At 39.2% G+C, this 27,639-nt stretch overlaps 11 protein-coding genes and 1 non-coding gene across 12 annotated transcripts; 5 read left to right on the forward strand and 7 right to left on the reverse strand.

The window, feature by feature from the left end:
• Window positions 1–409: 409 nt before the first annotated feature.
• On the forward strand, window positions 410–2,614 carry CANTADRAFT_25894 (uncharacterized protein). Its single transcript, XM_020207570.1, has one exon. The coding sequence runs from the start codon at window positions 600–602 to the stop codon at window positions 2,397–2,399; it is 1,800 nt and encodes a 599-aa protein (XP_020065345.1). The 5' UTR covers window positions 410–599; the 3' UTR covers window positions 2,400–2,614.
• A 1,108-nt stretch (window positions 2,615–3,722) lies between these two features.
• On the forward strand, window positions 3,723–3,795 carry CANTADRAFT_t98. Its single transcript has one exon. It is a non-coding gene; the product is annotated as a tRNA-Ala (tRNA).
• Window positions 3,796–3,981: 186 nt separating this feature from the next.
• THR4 (threonine synthase) lies at window positions 3,982–5,592 on the reverse strand. Its single transcript, XM_020207571.1, has one exon. It carries the CDS (start codon window positions 5,574–5,576, stop codon window positions 4,053–4,055), a length of 1,524 nt encoding a protein of 507 aa, XP_020065346.1. The 5' UTR covers window positions 5,577–5,592; the 3' UTR covers window positions 3,982–4,052.
• Window positions 5,593–5,839: 247 nt separating this feature from the next.
• On the forward strand, window positions 5,840–7,156 carry PTH1 (putative phosphatidate cytidylyltransferase; the record flags this gene model as incomplete). The annotated part of the gene is made up of 2 exons (XM_020211610.1): window positions 5,840–5,963; window positions 5,991–7,156. The coding sequence occupies 2 exons, from the start codon at window positions 5,840–5,842 to the stop codon at window positions 7,154–7,156; spliced, it is 1,290 nt and encodes a 429-aa protein (XP_020065347.1).
• Window positions 7,157–7,433: 277 nt separating this feature from the next.
• On the reverse strand, window positions 7,434–8,456 carry PTH2 (Pth2p; the record flags this gene model as incomplete). Its single annotated transcript, XM_020206698.1, has 1 exon — window positions 7,434–8,456. The coding sequence occupies one exon, from the start codon at window positions 8,454–8,456 to the stop codon at window positions 7,434–7,436; it is 1,023 nt and encodes a 340-aa protein (XP_020065348.1).
• A 489-nt stretch (window positions 8,457–8,945) lies between these two features.
• ACH1 (acetyl-CoA hydrolase) lies at window positions 8,946–11,345 on the reverse strand. Its single transcript, XM_020206901.1, has one exon. The coding sequence runs from the start codon at window positions 11,007–11,009 to the stop codon at window positions 9,435–9,437; it is 1,575 nt and encodes a 524-aa protein (XP_020065349.1). The 5' UTR covers window positions 11,010–11,345; the 3' UTR covers window positions 8,946–9,434.
• A 737-nt stretch (window positions 11,346–12,082) lies between these two features.
• CANTADRAFT_21476 (uncharacterized protein) lies at window positions 12,083–14,803 on the reverse strand (the record flags this gene model as incomplete). Its single annotated transcript, XM_020206699.1, has 1 exon — window positions 12,083–14,803. One exon carries the CDS (start codon window positions 14,801–14,803, stop codon window positions 12,083–12,085), a length of 2,721 nt encoding a protein of 906 aa, XP_020065350.1.
• Window positions 14,804–14,953: 150 nt separating this feature from the next.
• Window positions 14,954–15,991, reverse strand: CANTADRAFT_50162 (putative GTPase; the record flags this gene model as incomplete). The annotated part of the gene is made up of 1 exon (XM_020209795.1): window positions 14,954–15,991. One exon carries the CDS (start codon window positions 15,989–15,991, stop codon window positions 14,954–14,956), a length of 1,038 nt encoding a protein of 345 aa, XP_020065351.1.
• A 295-nt stretch (window positions 15,992–16,286) lies between these two features.
• RPN8 (proteasome regulatory particle lid subunit) lies at window positions 16,287–17,285 on the forward strand (the record flags this gene model as incomplete). The annotated part of the gene is made up of 1 exon (XM_020210785.1): window positions 16,287–17,285. One exon carries the CDS (start codon window positions 16,287–16,289, stop codon window positions 17,283–17,285), a length of 999 nt encoding a protein of 332 aa, XP_020065352.1.
• Window positions 17,286–17,484: 199 nt separating this feature from the next.
• CANTADRAFT_50608 (protoheme IX farnesyltransferase) lies at window positions 17,485–18,822 on the forward strand (the record flags this gene model as incomplete). The annotated part of the gene is made up of 1 exon (XM_020209847.1): window positions 17,485–18,822. One exon carries the CDS (start codon window positions 17,485–17,487, stop codon window positions 18,820–18,822), a length of 1,338 nt encoding a protein of 445 aa, XP_020065353.1.
• A 1,814-nt stretch (window positions 18,823–20,636) lies between these two features.
• On the reverse strand, window positions 20,637–21,345 carry CANTADRAFT_25901 (uncharacterized protein). Its single transcript, XM_020207573.1, has one exon. The coding sequence runs from the start codon at window positions 20,937–20,939 to the stop codon at window positions 20,739–20,741; it is 201 nt and encodes a 66-aa protein (XP_020065354.1). The 5' UTR covers window positions 20,940–21,345; the 3' UTR covers window positions 20,637–20,738.
• A 3,210-nt stretch (window positions 21,346–24,555) lies between these two features.
• On the reverse strand, window positions 24,556–27,632 carry CANTADRAFT_25902 (Zn(II)2Cys6 transcription factor). The gene has a single exon (XM_020207574.1). It carries the CDS (start codon window positions 27,600–27,602, stop codon window positions 24,660–24,662), a length of 2,943 nt encoding a protein of 980 aa, XP_020065355.1. The 5' UTR covers window positions 27,603–27,632; the 3' UTR covers window positions 24,556–24,659.
• Between the last annotated feature and the right edge of the window lie 7 nt (window positions 27,633–27,639).

A 27,639-nucleotide genomic window follows, 5' to 3' on the forward strand; every position in this document is an offset into this window, starting at 1 on the left:
GATGGCGGGCTCTGGCTGCTGGCGGGAGAACACGGAGAAGGAAGAGACGGATGGAGCAACAGAAACGTCAAGCAACCTGAAACGATATCCGAACAAGGTCCCGAACTATACAGATGTCAAATGGGTGCCACAGATTCCAGATTCCAGACCAGGATACAAACCGGGGAAAAACAGCGAGCTACACTAGGCGAGGGCAGGGGTTCGGGTGTGTGTGTCCAGAGGCACAAAGCGAAGTGCTGGTTATTATGGGGTAATGTCTGCCGGACGATCCCCGGCAGTGCTGACACCACAGGTGCTAGTGCTTACAGGATAAGCCCCTATCTAAAAGGGGGAAGTCGCACAATCTGGACACCGCCCGGTGATCCTTGCGGCCGACACTAAACCCTATTAGCACCAAGTCGTGTCATCCGCTAGCTTCCCCGACGGAACGGTTCCAACTGGGGGGGACTGTCTGGGTTCCTACTGCGTTCTCCGCCTCGACAATAGCGGCCCCCCGCGGGACCCACACTGCACATCCGCCAAATCCGATCTGCCCACGGAACGGTGTCTGGGGCTATGGCCCGGTGCGTCCATCCTGCAATTTGACAATATGCACCAATATGTCAGCATCTGCCAGGCTTCGCCAGGCCATGACCCGGACGCTGGTCTGGTTGGAAAATAGTCCTCCCGGTGGGGCTGGCCGGGATGCTCTGGTTGCGCTATTTCCCCGTGTCAAGTACATCAGTATCCGAGGGTGGCTCCTGCCCCGTTTCTGTGTCAACCGCCATACCCTCTACTTGGTCTTGTCTCGCACCCAGCCTGACAGACATCGGTCTATATGCAGTCGCACATCACTTCCATACATCGCATTATGTCATCTCATCACTACCCTCCACTACCGTGCCATGGATAGAGACACCGTCAACGCACAGTTAGTGGCCATCAGGGCCTGTTTAACAGACCCTGCTGGTGGTCTAACCGTGCCTGTTTTCGAAGACGCGTTGAAAGTGCTCGGTTTTGTCGTCAGCCAAACCAACGGAGATCACGCCGTGAGACTCTCCTACTCCCAGGCCGATGTGTGGCTGATTCTTGCTCTGATCTTACTGGACTCGGCATCATATTCGTACGACGTCTCCCCTTCACAGCGAGTTTCCCTTGTGCGTTTGCTCAGAGGGATCTTGTTAGTTGTAAGGAACCTTGCCATCGAGAACCCACCATCTGATGTCCTTATCCATTTATTGACCAGCGCTATCAAATTCAAGAACAATTTTCCTAGAGACCATGAGTTTTATGAGAAAACAATGTTGGTCTACTACCAGGCAGTTGCCAACTTGATTTTGCTGGGAGGAAGCAATTTGAACTCGATAAGAGAATCCAAGGATGTCATTGAAACATTGAACGAATTCATAGATACAGATCACCAATCATTTTGTGCCCCACTAATCATCATACTTTCCACTGCTCTTAGCAATGGAGACCATGCAGATATCAAGCAAAATTTGGCTCTATTCCACATCTTGAAGATTGAAAGTAGCCAGAACAACATAATGGCTTTCCTATTAGGCTATTTTGGGAAGATGAACTTCGAGGCCACTTTGGGTCCATATGAAGTCAAGCTCGTTGCATTGTTATACGACGTTATAACACACGAGAGCTTTGGAAAGTGGTTGAACAATCAGAGCGAAAGTACATTTTTGGACTGGTTGAAACTAGCTCAGCTTCTTATCACGTCGAAAGAAAATTGGGACAACTTCCAGCTCCTAGCATTATTGTCATGGATTCATGAATTGTTTGAAGCATACACTCGAAAGAGTATTAAGCTAGTGGAAAATACTAAGAATGCAACAACGAATGCTACGAAAAGTGATCAATTAACCGTTTTGACAATGCTTATCATTTTGGATGTCATTACAGATTTGGGCAAGTTCCATCACACAAAAGAATTTTTGATCCACTACAATGTTCTAGAACCTTTGATAAACCTCTTAAGATGTATACATGAGAACATTAAACCAGTGACGATAAAAAATAGAGGCAAAGTAGTTGATATAGAGAAAGAAGAGGGGGTTGCGTCGGAGTCACATAAATTTCCTCAAGCAAAATCAATCATTATAGAGATAATCTCATTGTTAACTCATGACTCATTTGAAGTCCAAGAAAAGGTAAGAGAATTGCACGGCTTGGAGCTCATCTTATCCAATTGTGTTATAGATGAGAACAATCCTTTCATCAAGGAAAGGTCTATCATTTGTCTTAAATTCTTGTTAGCAAACAATAAGGAGAATCAGGCTTTCGTAGCCCAACTAGAAGCAAAGAAGTCATATGATGATAGTGCGCTTCAGGAAGCAGGTTATGAAATCAACGTCGTGGATGGAAAAGTTGGTGTTAAAAAATCCGAGAACAAAGATACTGCCATATAGATCCCAACAACAATAACTTGAGTATAATTTTCATATATTTAGTATTCCAGTGTTTGGTGCCCAATATTTGCACTTAAACTTCTTTTCACTTATGATTTACACATTAGAGGCTTGTTTGGCAAATAAGAATAGAAAGTGAAAAATATAGTTAGGTAGCATATTGAGCACAACAGATGTAGGAGAATAGAAAGTGCTCCCTGAATAGACATTTACCTAAATCAATTGCTGTTTAATGTTTTCTATTTTCTTGAAGTGTTGCAACTTGTTGGTTGGGAACTGAAAAGATAGTTGTGACATCTTGTAGAATTTATTGACCGATTGGAAAACAGAAAGTACATTTGATTATTTGAGGATGAACATTTTTCTCCTCTTACCTAACTAACCATGATAGATTCTAGAATTATCTTCCCTTTTTAATCCCTTTAAGATTTTATTGTAAATTGGAATTACATGATAAGCTGTATATTCTCAATTTATTTTGCTATTGCCCTCTCTCTAGATATCTCTAAAGTTTCCAATAAACTGATCATAGCTAGTCGAACTTAGGCTAGAAACCTATTACAATGGAAATCATACTACTAATCTTACTCGTGTGAGGTAACATGTAGTCAAATTTTAATCCTTAATTATATCTATTGGTAGATTTTACGACTTTATTGGCAAAAGACAATAGAGGACCTCGTGTTGATGGATTTGATTAATTGAGTTAATATCAAGTACAAAATATTATTGAATCCATGACTGACTTGTTTCAATTCCACTTTAATCTTTTCTGCCCAATCTGTGATATTCCCTGCCAATTCTAGCTATATACTTTGCTATCCCATTATGTACTGGGATCTAGAGGACTCACATTCTAAAACTGCTTCTTATTTTATTTAAAGCATGTTCTTTTTTTTTGCTAATGGGAAGTATATTATAATCTACTGACTATATACCTATTGCCATGGATAACACACCATTATGGTCAAACCGTTAAATTTTAATTAATTTTTGAATTCAATTTTGTTTTTTGATGATTTTTTGCAACTTGGTGCGCAACAAAAGGCACCTTGTAGAAGCATCTGCAGTAATAAACAGTTACCATATTGATTATGGTCTTTACTTCTTGCAAGTAGAGCAAGCGCACTTGGAAGTGGCGCAAGATTTGCAGTTAACTAATGAAGAGGCGGGTCTTAGAACAATAACAGGAAGCCATGGTTAAATTTGTAAATTAATCGGAGGTGATGAAATAATTCCTTGTTCCTGCATTTTGTTTGCTGATTACGTAATAAAAAGCCCTTATTGTGCTATTTTTTAGATTAACTAATTTTAGACCAACTTGGGCGTGTGGCGTAGTTGGTAGCGCGTTTGCCTTGCAAGCAAAAGGTCACTGGTTCGATTCCTGTCTCGTCCAATTAATTTTTTTTAGCCAATCTTATAGTTTTTTCGTATTCATTTAATTTATTGGATTTCTTGTTACATTTCTAAAATCATGTAAAACCCAAATGACTTGTTTAATTTCGATTGTCGGGTGGATTTATAGTCAAAAATTAACGTTTTCTTCTAGAAATTCAAAAACTACACTGATCAACAGAATCCAGTCTTAATATGAATGAAATTAGAATGGAATTGAATTTAAATAAGCTATAAAAATACATGAGCATAAATGCTTTAGAAGTTTAACTCAGAGATGATAGCATTCTTGACTTTTTCCAACGAAGCTTCATCAATTAATTTGATTCTCTTTTCCTTGTTTCTCAATTGCTTCAAGTCTTCAGGAATAAAGTCAGTGTAACCTTCCACAGAGTCTAATGCCTGGCTCACAACGTCAGAAAACTTGGCTGGGTGCGCGGTGGACAAAGATATGTACTTAATCGAATCGGCCTTATCATCCTTAGCAATAAACCTGTAGGTAGTGGCGACTCCAACAGCGGTGTGGGGATCTAACACGTAATCGTCAGAGCTAGTAGTGTACACTTGTCTGATAGTCTTGACAGTATCTTCGTTGTTAACTCTTTCTGAGTCAAATGTTATTCTGGCATGCTTGACAACCTCATCTGGAATAGTAACAGATCCAGTTTCCTTTAATTGCTTCATCCAATCATTCAAGGTAGAACCAGCCTTGTTATCATCACCTTTGGCTGCAATATCTCTAGCCAAATACCATAACAATCTCTCAAAGTTGGATGAAATCAAAATATCCATGGCAGGCGAGTGGGTAGCCTTGACAGCACCATCGTCACCAGATTTCTTCTCATAGCGGCCAGATTTTAAAAATCTGTCCAAGATATCATTTTCGTTAGTGGCGATGATCAATTTATCGACAGGCAAACCCATTTCTTTGGCATAATAACCAGCCAAGATGTCACCAAAGTTACCAGATGGAACAACGTATCTAACCTTGTCGCTGTTTCTAGCTAATTGCTTTCTCAATTGGAAATAGGAATAAAAGTAGTAGGTTTGTTGAGCCAAAATACGAGCCCAGTTAATTGAGTTGACTGCACCTACATGGTACTTTTCATTGAATTCCTTATCTCCAAAGATTTGTTTGACAATATCTTGACAATCATCAAAAGTTCCCTTGACAGATAAAGTATGGACATTAGCATCTTCCACGGTGGTCATTTGCTCCTCTTGGATTGGGGAGATTCTACCAGTAGGGTATAAGATGAAAACAGAGACGTCCTTCTTTCCTCTCAAACCATAGATAGCTGCAGAGCCGGTATCACCAGAGGTGGCACCAACAACTGTGATAATATCTTTTGGTTCGCCAGCAGCTTTCTTAGAGTTACGTCTGTTCAAAAAGAACTCAAACAAGTTACCCACAAATTGCAATGCAACATCCTTGAAAGCATATGTTGGACCATGGAACAATTCCAATAAGTAAACATCATCATCAATCTTCTTGATTGGGGTGACTTCTGGTGTTCTGAATGTGGAGTAAGACCTAGTGACCAAATCCTTTAATTCCGAGTTTGAGATTTCTGATTCCTCGATGTATAATCTTAAAATGTTAAAGGCTAACTCATTAAAAGAAAAGTCTTTCCATTCCTCCAAGAACGTGTCAGGAAGTTTTGGAATTTTAGATGGGACAAATAAGCCACCATCGTTGGCTAAACCGGTCATGACAACATCCTCAAAGGACAATGATTGGTTTTCGCTAGAACGTGTAGATCTGTATGCTTTCGAAGACATTTTGGTTATCTTTCAGGGTATGGTTGTGATCTGGAAAACTTAGTCATACTGAAAATTTATACCGGCCAAATTGTCGCCGGTCAGGCGTTCTCCACATCACGTGTTAGATGAATCACAAGTCACGAGGAAGAGATACGAGACCATCACGTTATCAAAATCACGCGACACTATTGTCGACGATCAACACTTTACAACAAGGATACAGGCCATAGCTGGTGGAAGAATCCTTGACAAGAAATTTTGCCTTCGTTATAGTGACACAGATGATCAGGCGACTTTTGTTCAAATCCCAGTACAGGTTCAATAGCGGACTATCGGCAGGGCGATCATCGGGGTCTACAAGCAGGGCATTTCAAGGATTCGGAAGTTTTGATTACGAGGGGCTCAGTAAGATAGGTATTGATACCAACTCAGACAAAAAGAATAATAGCTCAACAACTCCATATTCAGATAAGTATTATCAGCCCATCATAAGTGAAGGCTTTCTAGGGTTTGATAAATTAATTATCCCAAAAGATTTTAGAGCCAGCAATCAAGAAGTAGATATTATAGATGAGGAGGGGCACCGACAGCAGCACGAGTTAACAGAAGTGGTCAATTCTTTCAAGGCACCTATAAAGGTAGCTATAGGCTATGGTTCAGGTGTTTTCCCTCAAGACGGATATGAAGATCCGAAAAAAGATGGAAAGCGTTCCGACGAAAGACAAATCGATTTCATAAACATAGTCGAAGACAACGACTCTTTCCATCGCATAAATCTTCAACAGCATACCGATCATTACTCAGTCAAGAGTCCTTATTTGATAAAACTTATCCAGGGGAGCACTGGTATTTATTTCAATCCCTTTGTTCGCATGCGTCAACAATTGATCAAATATGGAATCATATCAACTAATGCAAGTTTACTTGACTTGAGTGAATGGTCCTCCCTATACTTTGCCGGACGTTTGCACAAGCCTGTAAACTTTGTTAAAGATGAGGAACCAATGGTTAAGTTCTTGAATCAATACAATTTGAAAAATGCAGTGACTCTTTCGATCTTGTTAATCGAAAGCCCTCAGTTCACTGAGCGTCAGTTGTACGAACAGATTACAAAGATTTCATACCTGGGGGACTTCCGCATGTACATAGGTGGTGAGAACCCAAACAAAGTTCGCAATATTGTTAACAAGCAATTTTTGCAGTTCATGAGACTTTACGAGCCAATATTGCAGTACTTCATCCATAAAAACTGTCTCATTATTGTTGACAGTGATGAAATGAACAACAATATGAAGACTTTCCGGAAAAACTTGACGATTAACAACAAGATAAAGCTCATCAGTACACTTCCATTGCAGTTTCGCTCGAAATTGTACCAAATGTATCATGAGAAGTCAATCAAAGAAATTGTGAAAGACAAGAACCTTTCCAAAAACTTGATGAAGATTGTGAGTCGCACGATTCAAATCTCTTCAGTTAAGCAAACCATACGTGGCATCTTCAGTTCCGGGATTATCAAATCGATCAAGTACGCGTTCGCCAAACAGGTCAAGTTTTGGCGCGGAAAGATGCTTGAGAAGAAGTCTCATACTCTTTAGGTAATGGACGTGTAGTATATCAAACACACAATTATAGATTATGGATAAATCAAGTCAACTGTACAGGAGCATTTCCGTCCCGGCTAAAGTTGCTTCACTTGCAACTAGCAGCAAAGATTGCAAAAAGTAGTGAAAGAACACAAAAGTGTATATTAGAGTTTTGCTATGTAATGAAAGAACGAATTTACTGATGAGCTAAGTCTGTAGATGCCTAGTACTTAGATGAAGTTTTGTTTTTTGGATAATGCTGTGATGACAACTCGCAGGCGAGACTTGGTCAAGAAAACCCCTTGTCCAAGACACTCAAAGTCTGCGAGTCACTGTGATCGGTGTCAAGTCTGTAGTGCGAAGGTTGTGGAGGAGGGGGAGGAGGAAGTTGATACTGAACAGGTGGATTTTGAGACTGTGTATTTTCACTGATTTTTGGGGAGTACGGGATTGCTGCCCTATAAGGAAAAACGTTGTGCACTAGGGGATGTGCTGGAAGGGATGCATCGGCGATTTCAAATTTTGGTTGGGCGATCGTGTGTATGGATTTTGGAGGTGGGGTTTGAATAACACCACCTCGCAGCAGTGCAGGTAACCCCTCAATTCGAGCGGGTTTGTTGTTGGCCTCAGGCTTGGGTAAGCGTGAAACATGCGAGGACGATGACTCTGTACTTGAAGGCATTCGGTTGTTCTCTGGAATGTCGTTATTTGATTCTGGTGGCAATATGTTCTCTGGATAGATGGTAGATGGCAATTTGAGGTTCATGAGTCTTGGGTCCTCAGAAGGACATATGGTGTCCTCGCCCCCTTGCTTGTAATAACATATCAAGTGGAGTTTCTGGTTTTGTTTGGTTAGGACAGACATGCTCTGTTTGACTAGTCCGTCGTTGATATCGCCTTCTTTTGTCAAATGTTTGTAGATGAGGAACAGGCCATGGTGGACTTTGGATGGTGACCAGATTTTGCCATCGGTCCATCTTTTGACACCACACTGGGTTTCATTCCAGATGAAGACGGTATTGGATTGGATGTACTTTGCCTTCTCGATGGTTGTAAGACGGCGGTTGACTGTAGGAATGATCTCCAAACGGGCTGCCTCGAAAAGCAAGAGAGCATCTTTAATGCTCTTGACACGGCCACGATAACTAACCACGCTGGGAATACGTTTATCGTCACGACTTTCAAACACTATTCCCAACTGGCCACCACCAGGAGAGTCTCGTGTGATATCTTCAGAGTTGGGATCTTGGGAATTTGGTCTTTCACTATCCTCCGATTCTAGATGAGGATTATATTCAGAAATTATTAACATAGTCACACACGAGATATGTCAGTGCATAATAAAGTAAGAAGCAGGCTCTGGCAGCTATTCAAACATCTAGTTCCAAGACTTTGACAAATAGACTTGGTGATGACAACTAGCGAAAGTGGTGGATATATGCAATTCAGGGTAAGATAAACAATTCTACCCAAAATCGAGCATGGTGACGACTAATTTTGACCCTCCTCACGGCTCAATTATTGTCGTTACCTATACGCATGTCTAAGACTAAAATGATTTGCACTAGGCAAGGGCTCAGCTTGGATATCTCCTAAATAGGTAGAATATTAGAAAATAACAAAGTATCCGGATATATTGCGAAAATTATATCTGCAAATGATTGATTTGTGTTTCATAAATGCTATTGTCACGCAAACCACATAAATAATAGGGTGAAACAGGCTACTAATGTCAACGAGCCTAGCAAACACATTGGCACCAAGATAATATCTAGAACTAAAGTGGGCGTTTATCGCATATGTAATAAATCCGGTTATGACAGGTCCAGGAGTTTAGCTCACATACGTCGTAAATTAAGATCCTTATTTATTGACTGAGAATGGCGCACCAATGTAATTGAAATGCACTAGTAGTGATGGAAATGAAATGCTTCGCAACTCTTGCACAAGTGGACCTGGTTGCTGCGTATCTTTACAAATTGTGATGCTGATTGTACAAGCAAAACAATACAATTTCTAAGATGAGCGCACCCTGCATCGCAGTTTTATGCACCTTGAATTGCTGCAGTAGTGTTCAGTACAAATCACCACTCTATTTATCCGAAATTTTATGACAGATCCGCGGAAATTTAAAGCAGTGTAACCGGGCGATTTTGATATTTTTTAGTGGAAGTTTTCTTAATGGTCGCACCACTAAAGTGAAGGAAGTGGTAAATGTCGAAGCTCTAGGCTGGCTGCAAAAATACTCGAATGAATTGTTTAATTAGCGATTACTATATATCATTAAAGATTAGAATTTTTGGTCCCAAGATTGTAACTTCATGGTTCCATTTTCTTGGAAATTAGTGTGCATCTTGAAAGCATCCTTCAAGATGTGTGGTTCATGCAAAGTCTTGTACTTGGTACCGTGGAAGATAGCTCTGTCCAAGTAATCTTGTAACTGGTCTCTGTAGTCAGGATGAGCAGTTTTGTTGATGATTTCACGGGCACGTTCTTTTGGAGACAAACCTCTCAAGTCAGCCAAACCCTGTTCAGTGACGACAATGTCCAAATCATGCTCGGTTTGATCAATGTGTGGAGCCATAGGAACAATACAAGACACACCAGTTGGGTCGGTCTTTGATGGTCTAGCCGATGGAGTATGCATGATGGACAACTTGGCATTTCTGAGGAAATCAGCAGAACCACCCAATCCGTTCAACATACGGGATCCCATAACATTAGTGGAGTTAGCATGAGCGTACATATCCACTTCAACAGGGGTGTTCATGGAAATGACACCCAATCTTCTGATGATTTCTGGAGAGTTGGATGTAGATTGAGCTCTCAAACATAACTTCTTACTGTAAGCATCCCAGTTCTGGTAAAACTTTTCGAAACCTTCATTGGTCAATCTGATGGAAGTGGCAGTAGCGTAATCCAATGATCCAGATTCGAAAAAATCCAAGAAAGAATCTTGCAACACTTCGGTCCAAACAGTTAAGTTCTTGAACTGCGATTGAGCCAAACCTTCGACAACAGCATTGGCAATGTTACCAATACCAGATTGCAAAGGATGTAAGTTCTCAGGAATTCTTCCTAATTTAACTTCATGCTCAAAGAACTCAAGTAAGTGTGCTGCAATCTGTTTTGAGCCTTCATCAGATGGGGCATTTGGTGGAACGATATCATTAGCGTGAGTTTCAATAATTGCCACAACCTTTGAAGGATCCACAGGGATAGCAGTTCTACCTACTCTGTAGTCGGAGGTTAAGTGTGGGTATGGTTGTCTGAAAGGAGGATTGACAGGGAGGTCAATGTCGTGAATGCCCTCAAAGGATGGGGTCTTGGTATTGACTTCGATGATAATCTTGTCGGAGACAGCGAGCATCTCTGGAGAAGCACCAACAGCTGGACCAGGAACAATACTACCATCTTCAGTAATGGCGGTTGCTTCAATGATAGTGAAGTCCAAGTTATCGTTGTCAGGCTTGTCTCTGGTGTAATAACCATAGGTTAAATCTTGAGGAAACATTGACAAGTGCTTGTCAAAGAATTCAACTCTACCATCATTAATGGATTGAGCAATCGGCTTACCGACTTGATGAGGAGAACGTCTTAAAAGCATGTCGTTAGACGCCCAGCGACTCTCTTCAGGGCCAGCTGAAGCTCCAACAAACAAGTTGAAAGCAAGTTTACCTTGCAAGTTGTTCTTCTCAACGTGATCAGCCAATGCAGTAGGAATGGCTTTAGGGGCTCCAACACCAGTGAACCCAGACCAACCCAAGTATTGACCGTGCTTGAAAAGCTCAATACATTGCTCGGCAGTTCTTAACTTATTCAAGTAAGGCGCGTACCTAACTCTTTGCTTTAAGATGGATGACATATGAAAATATTGTTTTGTAAGCTCAATCTGTCTAACGAACTGATTGTTTGATTCCGTCCACAATTTTTGATGAAGGATACAGATGTGAATATATAGTTTTGCGATAATCCCAACAACACGTACCCTTAGTCTGTTCCGGCGAAAACGACACAAAACTGCTTCCGACTTACGGACGGGTCCTCGTACAAAAGAAATTTTTTGTTGAGAAGGGCTTTGAAATCTGTCGCGTTCCGAAATTCGAGGGTGATGTGCGCTGTACGAGCCCTTTTTTTGGGCCCAAATGGAGGGGTAATAGCGTGAAATTGGGAATGATAAGATACGCAGAAGAGAGGGGAAGTTGGCCGTTCAATCAAATATGGAGACAAATCTCTTCTAAGATTTAGAGATTTGTAGAAGATTCTTTTCGTACTTCCTCTAGTGACGATCTTACACCTTTAGAATTGCACCATTGCCTGAGATCACACAACCCTCGGAATATACAAAAAACGATTACGGACCTGATGACGGTACTGCATACAAAATATGGCTACATGGGATAGAAAGTCGAATGATTCGTCCCACAACCCCAGTACTACATCTGTTGGTCTGGTTGGTCAGTATTGAAAGCTATCTAAGAGATCCGGTGTCTGAATTAGCTCAGGAACATCTTAGGGTGCATAGAACCCTGTCAGATGAGGGAGGGGCAAGAAAGAGGGACACCACCGGTTAGGCTAATCAAAGTCCGAATGCCGACAAAAAGTAAGTGCGAAATAAGATATATTACCCCAGGCCCTACCCCGGATTCCGGGAAAAATTCTCCAACCGGGCGGGTTGCGTGCTTCCTTCGGAAGGGAAGGATCCCACTAATTTCATCCATAATGCACCACTTTTGTGGGGACGCTTTCCATTCTGTGGTATCTACCCCACAAACTCGCTTTATCTAGCATTTTATCAGCATTTTTATTGGTGCTCAGTACAAGAATACATTGACTTGCGTACTTGCGAGATTTACTACCCGCGGATTCCGATGGAACTATTTATACTTTCAGAATACAAATTAACCTTTCTTAACGGTAACGTTACTATATACAATACTACTGACTCATCTTGGCAGCTTTGAATCTGCTGATGCGTATTGGATTACCTTCTTCATCAATTGGCTCAAATTCTAGTTCTTGTTCGGTTTTTCTGTACCCAGTCTTATTTTGTTCAAATACGATTTTTTGCCTCAACTTGTGATAGTTACTTGCTACCTCCAGATTGAAGATTTCTTGATCTATTGTGTCTTCAACGGACAAGGCCAAGTCTTCGGCATCCACTTCAAAATCATTTTCTATAATCTCGTCCACAAGAATGGGGCCGTCATCTTCTTCCTGGTCATCAATGTAGTTCTGATTGAGGTAACTTTCATTTTCCTCTTCTTCGTCCTCATCATCGTATTGACGTTCAATCAAATCTAAGCGAGGATCAAAAGCCTCATTTTTAGATTTCTTGTCGATCAGATTATTCTTAGTTTGAGACCTTACCTTTGATGCCTCTTCAACGACTGGCATTGATTCAAGCATCTTGTTCAATACTTCAAAGTCTTTCAATTCATTAACCACTGGCCCTTCAGTATCAATATCATCATCATACATCCCCAAAACGTACGCCTTTGCCATAGTTTCCATGTCACTTTGCAAACTTTGAAAATCTACTATGGCTTCTTTCACTTCAATTTCCAGTTCCTTATTATTAGGAGACAGGTTTGCTTTAGTAGCTTTTTGATCGGTTTGCTGTCCTGTAGTCTCATTGGAACTATTTTGCTCGAAAGATAAACCTAACTTCTCTGTTATGACTTGCTCCAGATCGATATCTTGGAGTTGATCAACTTTGCTTTTCAGTGTGTTTTCGAAACTAGTGACTATAGATCCTAACGGTATCTCATTTTCCACAATATCTCCATTAATTGTATTATTCAGGTACGACACAGAAGGATCGGTGTTGACTTCCTTAATCTTATCTTCCTTCTTCTCCGAATTGTTTTGAATTTTGGACATCTTGAAACGGGAGACTTTATGCGGCTTTGTTTTAATCTTGTCCTCATTCTCCAAAATTGACTGTTGAACAAGATTATATCTATCCAATGGTTCTACATTGGAAGAGTCGGCAATTGGAATCTCAATCTTTTTAAAGTCTTTTGAATCGAATACTTTCAGGTTAGAAGATAAGTTAAATTTCTGAGTAATCACAGTTGGCTCGTTTCTTTCAACAACCAAGTTACTTACCGGAGATTGTTCGACTCCGTCTATTGAATCTTGATTGAAAGTGGCATTTCCACCAGCAATTCTACCCTGCTTGAACAACGAGAGTTTCGCAGTTTCTTGTGGCTCTTTTAGGTAACCACTTATGTTCTCAACTTCTTTGATATCCAACTGTTCTGCAAATCTGACCGACTTTTTACTACTTTCTGTGTCTGTGGTGTTAACCTTCGTTTGAGTTGATCCAAATTCTTTTTTATCCTTCGAATCGAGCTCAGCTTTTTCTAGACGCATTTTCATAACCTGACTCCACAACTTAGAGTTAAGATCCTTGTTCTGATCTCCAATCATAAATGACTTGCTTTCCCCATAGAGTAGGTCATCTGCAAGATCATCTTCATCTTCATCTTCTCCTTCATCAGAAAATTCGAAATCCCATTCCTCATCGTCAGCAAAGTCACTTGCGGACTGCCCCGATTGTTCGAACTCGTCAACTAAAATCTCTAACTCTAATATCTCATCTTGATCTAAAGAAATTTGGTTTGAGTTGGAAATTCTAGCTGATTTCTCTTCATCCTGGTCAATTTTGTCTTCATGCTCCAAATTTTTCTCCACAATTGTATTCGCAAGGACCACATGTTCGGATCTCTTTCCCACTGATTCCGGTAACAGTGTAGTTGATTGAAGAATTTCTTTATCTTTTGGTTTATCTTTCGAGTTTTCGTTATCATTGTTTGGCTGACTGTTCCTATAAGCGTCGATGCAAATCTGCTTTAATCTGAATTTGTCATCAGGACTAATTTTCAAGCTGTCAATTTTGTCCAACAATGCATCTTGACTCAAATTTTCAGGGATCTTATTCATCGATCTGCTAGATATTTCCATGTCATCGAATAACTGCGCAAGCTCTTCATTATCGTGTTGCGGCTCAATCAGATCAATCTTTTGGTTATCCCATGGGCCATCGATGTCTTCTTGGATGAGTTCAATTGAGTTCGAACCAGTCAGTATACTGACAGTCCTTCCTAGCTTATCCTTTTTATCAACAGACTCTTTTGGAGCTGTTGCAGTGATTTCTTGGTTTGGTACAATTAGCTGTTCTTGATCTACCTCTTGATTATTTATACGGGCCTTTAAAATACTACCATCTTCATCTAAATGCTCCTCGATCTCCATAAAAGGGAGTCCCTCCTCATTTAATTCGACCTTATTGTTTGTAGACTCAAAATTGCCATTAGTAAAGGTTTGAAACTTTTTTAAATTCTCTCTGGTAATCAATGCTTCCTTAACCTTGGCGGAGAATGTATTGCACGAGTTCTCAAGATCTGAAATTCTGCACTCCAAGTATTCTAGGGCTTGTGATTTAGACTTTTCAACAAAATATCCACCACCTATCGCAATGGTGAATGTGTGATGGTTCTTGTCATTTTTTATCTCTTTTAGTATGCCCAGGAGTACATCAACTTGAGTTTTTATGACCTCCTTTTTCTCTTCAAGGTTATGTATGGTCCGATCAAGCTGCGAATCTAGAGCATTTGTATATTCAATATCTAGCGAAAGCTCAGAACTGTTCATTGCCGTGTTGAAGTCCTCATCACTTCTTATTACATAAGTGACATTAATCACACAAAATATCTGATTGGTCTGTACACTACCTACCCAGTCGTTGATGATGGTTCACAACTTGCGCTATATTTTTGAGTATACATGCTGTCTGATTTTTATTTACCTAAGTAGTGTGCCATCACCACCTCTTTTTGACTCCCAGTCTTTTAATGCAAGTTCCCATTCCTCATCTTCATTGAGCGGCAATGATGCATCTTTGTCTTCGGTTTCACCCTTTTTGCTCTCTATCGCATCGTACTCATCTTTATGCTCAATCCATCTCTCGTGAATATCTATTTCCATGAACTCCGAGTTTCCACCTAACCTTGTAGCTTCACTCCATATAGAATCACCTCCAATTTCACTCCCAAAGCTGTAACCATTCGCTTTATCTATGACGCTCAAAATGTTAATCATGCTCTGTTTGTTTTCCACTGCCAACACTTCAAAGGAAACAAGATTGAAATCTTCCACTAATTCTGCAATGAGTTCAGTGAGCCGTACATAGTTCTTTCCCAAGATAGAATTCGACTCCTTCTCTAAATGAGGTGAAAGGTACGCCAAGTCTTGAACTTCAGTGTAATAATCAAGTCTGAAAGGTAGCTCACCATAATTTCTCAATAAGTCAATCTTGGAGATTACATTCACATGTGGTAAATCTAATTGAAGCATGGATCTCAAACTTAGAAGCAAAATCGACACATATTGCGATGGACTTGTTAGGTATATGGAATCAACCAAGGAGACGACACACAAACGAAGATGATCTGCTTTAACCAAGCTTTTAAAAATTTTGTACAAGGAGTTATGATGTGTGAAGAGCTCTACTTGTCCAGGACAATCAAATATGAGATAATTTTGTTCTTTCACTAATTGGTTCACTTTCTGAATAAAAGAGTTAATGCCCGTCTCATCAAGACTCTCCAAAGCATACATAAGACCACCGTTGGGTCCTAAGTTCAACTCTTCCATAATTTCCTCTATAGTAACGAAGTCTCTTATGTCAAGGGCACAATCTGGATAGGGTAATCGGTCATTTGCCGGATCAAGATTAATGATACACAGTTTTCTGCCTATTGCAGACATAAACTGGTACATACCATAACAGTATGTGGACTTCCCCGATCCTGGGGGCCCTATCACTATTTGTCCGAACATTGATAGATGGTTTGATCAAGCATTGGAATCACGTAAGCCATCCTGAATCTATAAGTGGGCTGCCCACGACCTTTTTGGTCTTGAAGGCGATTATCCAAAAAAAGGTTGTTGGCCACATCAATTCACTGTTGGCAAGCAATACACTTGACATAAATCATAACAGCCCGAGCTATATCTTGGTTGTATTCTCATTCAAGTCTACATAAGTCATATCACTGTTCAATTGACTTTCTAGGCTTCCTAGCGTACTAGTTTTTCATATTTACATTATTTGCCACAGAATTTAAGTACAAGAATGTCCTCAACAAACAACGAATCCACATTTTTGAATAAGGCTGTTTCAGTGTCTCCTCTTGTTTTATTGTCAGTTGTCGACCATTATAACAGAGTGGCAAAGGATTCAAAGAAAAGAGTCGTAGGGGTTATATTGGGAGACAGCTCAACTGATACTATCAAGGTCACAAATTCATATGCTATCCCATTTGAAGAAGATGAGAAGAACCCAAGCGTATGGTTCTTGGATCATAATTTTATAGATTCTATGGGGGAGATGTTTAAAAAGATAAACGCCAAGGAAAAGTTGATTGGTTGGTATCACTCGGGCCCAAAATTAAAGCCTTCTGATTTGAAGATTAATGAAGTCTTCAAAAAGTATACTGCAAATCCACTTTTACTAATTGTTGATGTTCAACCAAGGGAGGTAGGAATACCAACCGATGCTTACTTTTCTGTCGATGACATCAAAAACGATGGTTCAGCAGCTGAGAAGACTTTCGTGCATGTTCCTTCGCTTATTGAGGCTGAAGAAGCTGAAGAAATTGGTGTTGAGCACTTATTGAGAGACATTAGAGATCAAGCTGCTGGAAACTTATCCTTAAGAGTAACACAAACATACCAGTCGTTATTAGGTTTGCATCAAAAACTTAAAGAAATAGCTAACTATTTGGACAAAGTTTATCAGAGAAAGTTACCACTCAACCATACTATCTTGGGAAAGCTCCAGAATGTGTTCAACTTATTACCTAAACTTGCAAAATCAAGTCTGATTGATCCAAACGGAATTGATGTAAACAATCCATTGGCAACTGCATTCACGATCAAAACTAATGATGAATTGATGGTGGTTTACATAAGTACCCTTGTTAGGGCCATCATAGCTTTTCATGATTTAATTGAGAACAAGTTAGAAAACAAGAAGTTGAATGAAAAGAACTCGGGCGAGAATAAGATTGATTTGGACCTCGAAAAGGCTGCCAATACCAATGAAAAGGCAGATGTTCCCGTTGATGAGTAGATAACCAATACAAGGAGCTCCTTCTGTAATCATACGAGATACCTGTAGTCGTGCGCGCGTTGAGAAAATCTTCAAAAAATTAAGTTGTACTAGAGATCAACTAGGATATCAATCGTCATTAGCTTTATGAAATAATCAGCCAACAACTCACAAGAAAGTTAGAATAGCAAAAAAAGCGAGCAAATCTAGTTGCCTCAAAATGTCATCTAGAATGTTAAGTCTATACAAACTAAACCCAGTCGGTCATTTTAACTTCTTTTTCAAGAATACGAAGAAAGGATTTCGTATAGACCAGAATTTTATCAATAATCAACACTTAACATCACCTCATAGAAGACTCCTAATAAGTTCAAAGCGTAATTCGGGGAGAAATGATGTGTCGGCAAATCAAGAAACCAATTCCATCCTAGGTAACGTAGCAACGAAGGTGTTGAACTGTCAAGATCCGGATGCTGAACTGTCTCAAAAGATTTCATATGACAAAGTTCCTTTCAAAGTAGTTCCAAAGGGATCTACACGGCCACTATCCAATAAAAATACTACAATCAAACCGAAGAGTGAGTTGAGCACATTAATCAGCCCGTACCTAAAGTTGACCAAACCTAATTTGACTGTGCTTGTAACATTGAGTTCCATTTGCTCGTATGCTATATCACCTTTTACAGTTTCATTGCATGAATTGTTATTCTTGACTATGGGAACTGCTCTTTGCTCCGGAGCCGCGAATGCTATAAACATGGGACGAGAACCGGAATTTGATAGAAAGATGCCCAGAACGGTTGGTAGACCTGTTGTACGGGGCTTGATATCGCCACAGCAAGCTTATAGGTTTGCGGGTGTTACAGGTTCGTTAGGTTGTACCATGCTTTACTTGGGGGTAAACCCTACAGTATCGATGTTGGGATTTTTAAATATCGTCCTATACGCATGGATCTATACATCGCTCAAAAGAAAATCAATCATTAATACTTGGGTGGGAGCTATCGTTGGAGCAATACCACCATTGATGGGCTGGGCAGCTGCTTCTCCACTTAATCACCCGGCAGCTTGGTGCCTAGCGGGTTTGCTTTATGCCTGGCAATTTCCACACTTCAACGCGTTATCTCATAATATTGCTGATCAATACAAGCAAGCAGGTTATGTTATGACTGCTGCGGAGAATCCAAAACTAAATGCTAGGGTTGCGTTGAGATATTCATTGTTAATGTTTCCATTATGTTTTGGTTTGACATATTACGGAATTACTGACTGGGTTTTTCCTATTGATTCGGCAATTGCAAATGGGTGGTTGACTTATTTAGCATACCAATTTTGGAGACAGCAGCAAAAGAATTATCGTGATGGAGCAAAACCAACTGCCGAGGGAATAGCATTAGCTGGAGTTCATGCTAAGCAATTATTTTGGTGTTCAGTGTGGCATTTGCCAGCAGTACTTATACTAGCTATGCTTCACAAAAAAGGACAATGGGATAGGCTTTGGATATACTTGGGGTTCAGCACAGACTCCACTTCCAGTAAACCACTTTCATCCTACTAGGACTTCTTGTATATAGATCATTATCATTACCTCATCTACAATGATATAGTCATCATCAGAAAATACACCAAATGAGCTGTACCTCGAAATGTCGTGTGCTTAGTCTATTTAACTACATGTTAAGCTTGCATCAGTTGGACCTGAACAAACTCAATAGTCTCAGTAGTCAACGTTCTGAGCTTATGAGCTTCCGTGTATTTTGCCAATGGCAGCACAAGTGATAACGGGAGATCCTATATTTTGAGAGTGCTTATTAAATTAGGTACTTGGGTAGTTCTGTATTATTGGATGCTCCGAACAACTTTGTTCTTGGCCAAAGCCTTTGTTAATCCAGGCAAATCTTTCTGTATTCAAAAAATTTTCCATTACTTCTATTTCTGATTATGAAGAGCATTGTGAAATAAAAGCAAATTTAACCAAAAAATAAAATAGTCAATCATATCAGTTCCTCTGGATTCAATAATTCATGAAATGGCACCTATCGATCAAGCTGACTGCCCCATCGTTAAGAATGTTAAACAAACACTTTTCCGATCCAAAATAGCACTTAGTAACTGTAACTTACTTAATTACTGGGCATGACTCAAGGCCAGATGTAGCTCGTTGTCCTTCGTGTTTTGAGTTTAACTACCTAAGCTCCCTCCTATTGATTGCCTCCAGCAACTTACTGGTTCCTGGTACCCAATCCCCAGCAGATACACCGTGGGAGAAAGTGAGATAGAACAATCCTATTTTTGGGAAGCAAATACAAGTACATAGTTAATGACCGTAGAGCCAATTAAGTTAGCTATACTCAGATTCTTGCCTGCTGCTACATGCCAGTCAAAAGTTGTTGAGACAATACGATCAACCAACTGGGTACTGACTTCTCCATCCCTGAGTCAAATCCCCATCAAGTTTTAATACACCTGCAGAATCTTGTTGGATGGCCAGCAATTAAGATGAGAGACCTATATTTCAAATATTTTGAATTTAGTAGCAACTAAACCCTATAACACCTCAAATATTTAACACTGGGAGACACTTGATCAGTTTTCACCATCAACCGACTTTTAGCGACCCTGAACCAGAACCAAAAGCGATATTAAATATTAACAATCTCAAAACACTTAACCACTCTAAACCATAGCTGTAACTTACCAGTATTGTGTTTGTGGTGATTCTGTAGATACTGCACAAGTAAGTGGTATGTGCATATCAATTTGCCGATAGAGTACTGCTCTTTCTTTTCATGCAATATGGCGCTACACAGTTACCGAGCCCCCAATCGCTAGTATAACTCTGCATGATTCGAAAAATAGAGCACTTCCAAGGCAGACACTTTACCCTTCGCTGGTATTCTGTAAGTTGAATCATCATAGCATAATAAACACAGCAGCAACAGACACAGAAGCCACAGCAGCAATCCTAAGTGTTGGTATGATAGTTGATTAGCACCAGGTATCATGTCGACACATAAAATACTCCAAGTTGGTAAACGAATGGTTTCAATTGTTCCGAAATGCATGTAGACTAAGTAATTTCTATGAGATTCGAGCTCAACAGGATTGATCAGCTTTATCAATTAACCTAACTTTATGACAAAGAACTGTTCAAAAGAACTCATTACCACCATCAATTTATTATTGGATTTATCGGAATTTTTGGCTTCAATGTCAACGTACTTTGCTTCACTGGCATTGCTGAATTTGTCAGCTTGGTTGTATTTTGATCTCAATGTGAGTTCAATTTCTTTTAAACGATTGTAAGTTTCGAAGCGCCGCTCGTCAAGCATTTCCATGTCGTAGATGACCCCCCTGGTCCTAAACCTGACATGTGAATCTTTAACTATGTAAAAATCTACCAGGGATTTTACCTCATTAGTTTGTTTGCTACTTCCGTTCTTGTGACCCCAAATATAGAGTTTTATCTCCTTTTCAATCGCCATAGAACGGCTGTATGTTTTTTTGGCAGAACACTGAGTTTTCATGCAGGCTCTTTCTCCAGTGATCCAAGATAACCTCAAAAATCTTATCCATTCTTTTCAACTCGTCCCTAGTCCGAGTCTTAATGGTGTCTTCGAAGCTTGCATCATCAAAACCTTCTAGAATATAATCGACTCCAATGCCTCTGAGCATGATTTGAACTTTCACGTTATCATCAAAAAATTGTTCATTATCAACAGACGGAAGGAATATGCTATCAATGCAATCAACTCCATATAAACTGTATAGATAAGCAGAAGGACCATCATATATAGTGTTCTTATACTTCAATAGCACTTTGTCAGAGCGCAGGAGAAGTGATCTAGTAAAAGCGTTCAACTTCTTCGGAACCTCGCCTTTAAGAGGATTCCTATCCTTCTGAAACCCCCAATAAACTGGTTGCCTTTCTAGGATCTCACCCAAGGAGCCAAATAGTGACTCCTCAACGGTTAACAGGATGACAACTGGTGCAGATGGATCTTCATCTTTCTTTTCTTTCACAGACACGCCTTTAACTTAGAAAGACAATCACGGAACATGCTTGAGTAATCGGTTTGTTGACTTCGTAGATGTTTTACTTAAGGTTGTTCGATTCTATACCGAAGATAGTATGAAAGAAAGACTCTAAATCCCTAGGATGGCAAGGACTGAATTTATAGTTAATAGGTAATAGGATCGTAAATACTGGTTGCAAAAGTTGCAAAGGGTGTCACAAATGGACATTTTGGCTGGAAATATTTTGATTTATGTCTATTTACATCAAAATCGATAATTGAAAGTTTGATCTCAATATTTAGAACTTTATTGTACTATTATGGAGTGTTTCACTGTCGTGTCAGCAAGCTTTTACCCCAAGTAAGGGTCCCATCATCGGGTTTGGCTGCGAAACATCACGTGGACTTTGGGAACTACATCGGGGCTACTCATAATGGCAAATACCATGTACACATAATCATCAAGCTTACTACATCCCAACTGCAAAATCGCACAATTTCCACCACGTTATCTACATCTACGTCAAGACCATCAACCGACCATTGTGAGCACCACACACCCGGAGGATAAAAGCGGTTCAAGGTCGATGAATGATGAAATTGCTATCACAGAAGAATTGATTTTAGCTTTATTTCCCGCTCTAGTTGAGTCAAAAGATGATGTATCCTCTACTTTGCCTACAATTATACGCCTTCCCATTCTGAGAGAAACACAAGGCCTTGGTAAAGGACTTGGTCTTTCCTGCTGAAAAAACCAAAAACACACTGATTATTCCATAAACCAACTGAAAATAGTTGCCACCCCTGAACTCATTCAAGGACGGAAGGCACCACCAGATATCCGAACAAAATAATCTTTGGTAATTTTGTAAATAAGGGAATGCGGTGACGGATTCCTCACGGATTCCTCAAATCAGACTTTGCTGCTCAAATATATAACTAATTCTGAATTCTTCTTGTTCACAGCTAGGTATACCGCTCTGAGTTGAAACCTTTACTCAAGACCACTTATCTTTCTCAGAGTTTCTCTTGATAGTAAAGATGGAATTCTCCCTCCCCCCAAGATGACTTAGCCTTTGCTACCCGATTAAACAAACGGTTCCAAGAAGGATGTTGTACCTCCATGGAACCTATTTGTGCTTTCTTCCCGGAACTCAGCTATTCCATTACCCGATAACGATAGATTAATAGTCAGAAATAGTTCGGAGTAGCCTTGAACTAACCAAAATATCTCTAATTTGTTAACTCCTAATAAGTAAACTCGAGAGTTTAATGCCAAAAAATACGAATCAATTAATTGTAGATTAGTCTATGTTGCAAGCAAAACCTTATGCTACTCATAAAAGTGAAGAAAGAAACTGAATTTGTACTTCTGCCTGACAAAGCATCTTATAATAACTCTTATACTAATTTACGATAAAAACAAGCAGATAATGAAAACAACAAGATGGGACCAGATCCATCCTTCCATTAATCTTGAAGTATTGTTCGAATCTCTTTCTAATATATTGCTTGACCTGTGTTTACAACAGCAAGATAATACCAAATTTATTTTGCGGGCATTTAAGAGCATGGAAATGTTAATTATTGTTATAGAGAGTATCTTCTGAATTTTAAAATCTGGTACATATTTGACATACATACATTTTGGAAGACAAAATTCACAATGTACTTATTGTAGGTGTTAGAACGTAGATTGATTCAGTCATAGCATTTGAGCGTACAAGTATCATGAATGATAAGTATCATTTTGGAGGAAATGTACGTAATCTCTTTTCTTTAATGACTAGGCCTGTAATGGAATGTAGTTAGTGATCCGATATAATAGCTGAAGAATCGAAAATATTTGATACTCCATAGGGTAAAAGTCCAGGGGAATGTCCTAATATCTGGTATTTTGTGTATTTGTCAGGTATGGGCTGTACAGGCTATAGTATTACTTTCGCAAAATGTTTTGTAATTTGTATGTATCTAAAGAAATTAAGTCTTTACGGAATGTTAGACTAGTTTTTTGAGAACTTCTGTTTATTATTAACAGACAGAATAATTATTATGTTAACTTCTTTTACATTTGCTCAAAGTTATAAATAAAGGTTATAAGTGCACAATTTCCATCCTCACTGATAGAGCACGTTGAATAATGATTTTAATCTCAAAATATAGGTGTATTGTCAGAACATATGGTATGTTTGCTTGTTCTGCGATGATCATGATCGTCGCAAGGTTTCAATTAATTTATGATTGTTGAGAACAGGGTGGTGAAGCTACCTATTAACTTATTTATCTGAGTTAGAATTTTTCAATTATTTATTGGAATGGACAAGTCTGAATTGTACATTATTCTATTGTGTTGACCGGTTCTTAAATCTTGAAGGTATTCTTCATTTAAATTATATTCTGTTTTGGGTAACACATAGCAAGATAGGTTTTAACACTATATTTTTGGGGATTTCTCACCTGATGCTCTGAATACATCATTATTAGTACCTAAGGATATTAGTATCTCGTTTATAATCTCCAAATACGAAGATGACATTTATGTTATGGTATCTTTTTCTAATTATATTTAAATTTAATCTCTTAATTAGTATTCTTTGTGGCTTGCATTGATTTTACGTTTGAAAGTTTGAATGATACTAGTAGATATTCACTAGTTTGCAATATAATACTAATTCTGCATAGTGGTTAACAAATGTTGTGTTTGAAATTCAATCGATTGGAATCAATTTGAGATATTAACTTTTGATGTATTGTTTTTACGTAATTGCATCATTATTCTGTTGTAAAACTTGGTATCATTTGACATAAAGTTGGATTACCCAAGAGTATTACTCTTGTTACGAGATGGTGTTGAGGAATTGGAAATTAGAAGGTTAGGTTTTGGGGCTCTTTTCGTCAATAAGGATGGGATTTGAAGTCGTCATACAGTCTTGAAAACCTGACAGCCACTGCCAGCTTGATTCTATCATTTCTGGCAAAATTCAATGGTAGCTTGCCCTTAGGTTCGGTGACTAATGCTTTTTAAGCTTGGTGGTTGTTGCATCGCATCTACTCTATATAGTTGTGCTTTGGTCTTGTGTGTGGATCGATAGAAACACGCTAGTTGAGAATACGATTCAATCAAGTTGCATGGTTGCATTTCATTTAATAGTTGTGATGTTAGAATGGCTCTATATAATTAGGTATTAAAGACTGATAGGTCATTTTTGATTTTTGAATTAGGCTATGGAAGCATATTCCGGAAGTCTTGAAATCTATATATTACGAGAAGCATGCTGAAGTGTACTGTAATATTATTACTACATAAAATAAATAAGTCAAACTAGCTACAGCATAAATAATCAGTAGACCCATTTGTAGATTGAACTTTCAACATTAATCAAGTCGAAAAAGGATCCCCAAAAGTGTCCATAATGGAAGGGTCAAAGAGATCGAAATCAGCGAAATAAGCAGTGCCGTGAACCAGATTGTTTTCGATAATTGGATAATCTGACCCAGTTGATTCCAACGTACGTAACCAATCTTGTTCGCCTACCATTTTGATGTTTTTCATTTGACGCCAGAAATGATCTAGTTGTATTTCAGAGATTAAGTACTCCTCTTTTTTCTCATCAAGGTTGAGGTCCTCGGCTGTCTCAAAATTCATCGATTGAAATGACTGCAAAACTCTAGATGGGTCAACTTCTTCGGTTACTGCAATTTTCGAATAACCATTCAAGATATCATTTATTTGTCTTAGTTGATCGCTGTTAAAACTGATTGCATAAGTGTTTGGTGTTGAATCATTGAAAATAGGACCTTTCAGAAGGATACTCAATCCATGGAACATTGCCTTCTTTGCTTTCCATGCATTTATAAATCTTTTGCTGGTGATTGATAGCTTAAACAACAAATCTCTTGTACAAGCGGATGCAACTTGCATTAGCTCTTGCAATTTGATGTCCTCTTCTTCCGAATGTTCAATTTTGACTGTAAACTTTGAGTTTTTATTCTGACTTGTTGCGGTCAATCGAATACATAATGATAAGGTTATCATGCATGCAAAACTGTTAATCAAATTAATAATAGGAGAAATCAACATTGCACACATTTGCCCAAATACCCCTCCGTCGTTGAAAATGACGATCTTCATTAGGTCATTAAGTTCAACAAAAATTGTAATTAAAGCCTTTTTAAAATAGAAAAATTCTAACTCTTTAACACCCAGATCGTGATAATAAGTGAAGAAGTAATAATACATTCCTGCAAGAAACATTTTCGAGTGCAAATATATGTGGATAGTTTTGATGCGGAATGCGTCTGTCTCCGTGGTTTGTGGCTTCATAATTGCAGAAAGTCTTGAACAACTCCTTGCAACAATAATTTCGAAATCATTGATTTGATCTATAATTGAAGACATAGAAACTTGATCCTTTATTCTCAGTAAAATCTCTGATAACTTACTTGTCGTTAATATGATAGAACGATGCAATTGAAAAATTTTTACTGCTTCTCTCTCAGTTTCCTCTTTCTTTGTATTTCCTACTCCACTGACATAAAATGGCACTTTCGTATCATAGCTTGCAAGATTTACCGTAATAGGAGTACCATAAAATATCGTCTCGTAAACGTCCATCGATACTAAGTAATGCCAAATTTTCCTTCTCAAGTGCTTTTGATTACTGCTTAGACTAAGCTCCATAATATAATCCGGATCTCGATGCATCCCTAGATTTGTGGCCATTTGCACTAACATTGCCGTACAAGCTGGATTCTCGTTCGACGGTTTATCGCCAATGTCTGGGCTATACCTATCATGTATCCTGGACAATATTGCTCCTTGTAAAACTACCATGTCCTGTTTCCGTGTAAACGTGAAAGACTTTAAACAGTCCTCAGCAACTTCAGCTACCTCCGTAGGAACAGGATTTTGGATGGCTAATTCGGTTCCACGAGTCAGAATAATACTATACTCTCCGAGCGTTTCCTCCGTGTCTTTAGTGTAGAATCTGAATTGTGAAATATAACTCAATCTTAGGATGAAAAGATAAATCGAGATAGTTGCAAGATCGTGTCTCTTCTCTATGACAATACGCTTGTGATCTTTGAAAGTTCCTTCGGGTGTTACAGTATTCTTTACTATTTTCCCTATGTCTTCTCTGAACTGGCTCTCATCGATAATCGGGAAGAATACGTATAAGTTCTCAAAAAACAAATCCACATACTGCTCACAAACCGATGTTTCCGGTAGAAGTGTTGCTATTTTCTCAAGTAAAGATTGCTTTGAAAGGGATTTTGGACAAAAATAAACACCTGAGTGTCTACCATAATTTGAGCAGGATAACTTAACCTCATCCATTGTAAATCCATCCTCTATTTGCTTGATATGCTGGTCACCTAATTTCCTTTGAGCTCTAATATCCAACGCTGTAATGCCCTTATTTGTTCCCTTCGTAGGAAAGCTGAAAAATATTTTTGTTGAGAGCTCATGTTGATTCCAGAAGAGACAACATCCTGGATCCCTTCTCAGTAAACATCGAAGTGGTAAAGGTGGTATTGATGGTTTGATCAGGTTGGTGGAATCAATACAAAAATGTAGATTGAAAAACTTCGGATCCGGAACGATTGGATTAATTCCTAGGTATAAATCTTTGTTGGCTTGGCGTATAGCATCTTCAGATTCAATAAGATACTTTAGTTCCCTCGTACCGAACAATTCCTTCAATGACGGTTTACGCCTTTCAGAGGAATCTAATGCATATCCATGAGCAATATTAGGAATGGATGGCAAAGAGTGGAAGAACTGTGATTGAGTATCAGAATTTTGTTGAGACACAAGAGGTTGTAGTTGTGCTGGTAAGGGTAGTAGGGATGTCGAAGTCAACAATCCAGGTTGAACAATTCTCTGAGGATGAACCGGAACTTGGGGCAGCAAACCTGAAATGAAGTTCGATGGTGAACCTATACTAACCTCTGTGTCTGTGAAAGAATATTTTGAGTTACTTGGTATCGCAGATATTGATGATGTTCCGATTGACGCCTCTGGTGAAATACTTTGAGAAGTGCTTGAATTCCCTATAGATCCCTCAATTGATTGAAGCTTGAGCTTCAAGCTTTCTAGTTCTGATATAATCTTCGATTTATCGTTGCCATCGGGTTCTGTATTGAGACTTGCAAGCTTTGAATGATTAATATGATTTGGTGAGCTAAATGTACACCTGTGGCCAATGCTGAGCTTGATACAATTTGAACAAGGGAGGTTACGATCACATTTCGTTTTCCTCGTGCGGCAGTTGTCGCAACTAAGTACGAGCCTCTTTCGCTTCTTGGTGGGTTCTGTCATTAATGATCTTCACCTCAATCCTGCATCAACCGCGAGG

This window comes from Suhomyces tanzawaensis (genome assembly GCF_001661415.1).
Source record: "Suhomyces tanzawaensis NRRL Y-17324 unplaced genomic scaffold CANTAscaffold_3, whole genome shotgun sequence".
Lineage (NCBI taxonomy): Eukaryota > Fungi > Ascomycota > Pichiomycetes > Serinales > Debaryomycetaceae > Suhomyces > Suhomyces tanzawaensis.

Excerpts from the sequence above, each read along its gene's own strand:
- CANTADRAFT_25894 (XM_020207570.1), top strand. The coding sequence starts at position 600 with ATGTCAGCATCTGCCAGGCTTCGCCAGGCCATGACCCGGACGCTGGTC.
- THR4 (XM_020207571.1), bottom strand. The coding sequence starts at position 5,576 with ATGTCTTCGAAAGCATACAGATCTACACGTTCTAGCGAAAACCAATCA.
- ACH1 (XM_020206901.1), bottom strand. The coding sequence starts at position 11,009 with ATGTCATCCATCTTAAAGCAAAGAGTTAGGTACGCGCCTTACTTGAAT.
- CANTADRAFT_25901 (XM_020207573.1), bottom strand. The coding sequence starts at position 20,939 with ATGCTCAGAGGCATTGGAGTCGATTATATTCTAGAAGGTTTTGATGAT.
- CANTADRAFT_25902 (XM_020207574.1), bottom strand. The coding sequence starts at position 27,602 with ATGACAGAACCCACCAAGAAGCGAAAGAGGCTCGTACTTAGTTGCGAC.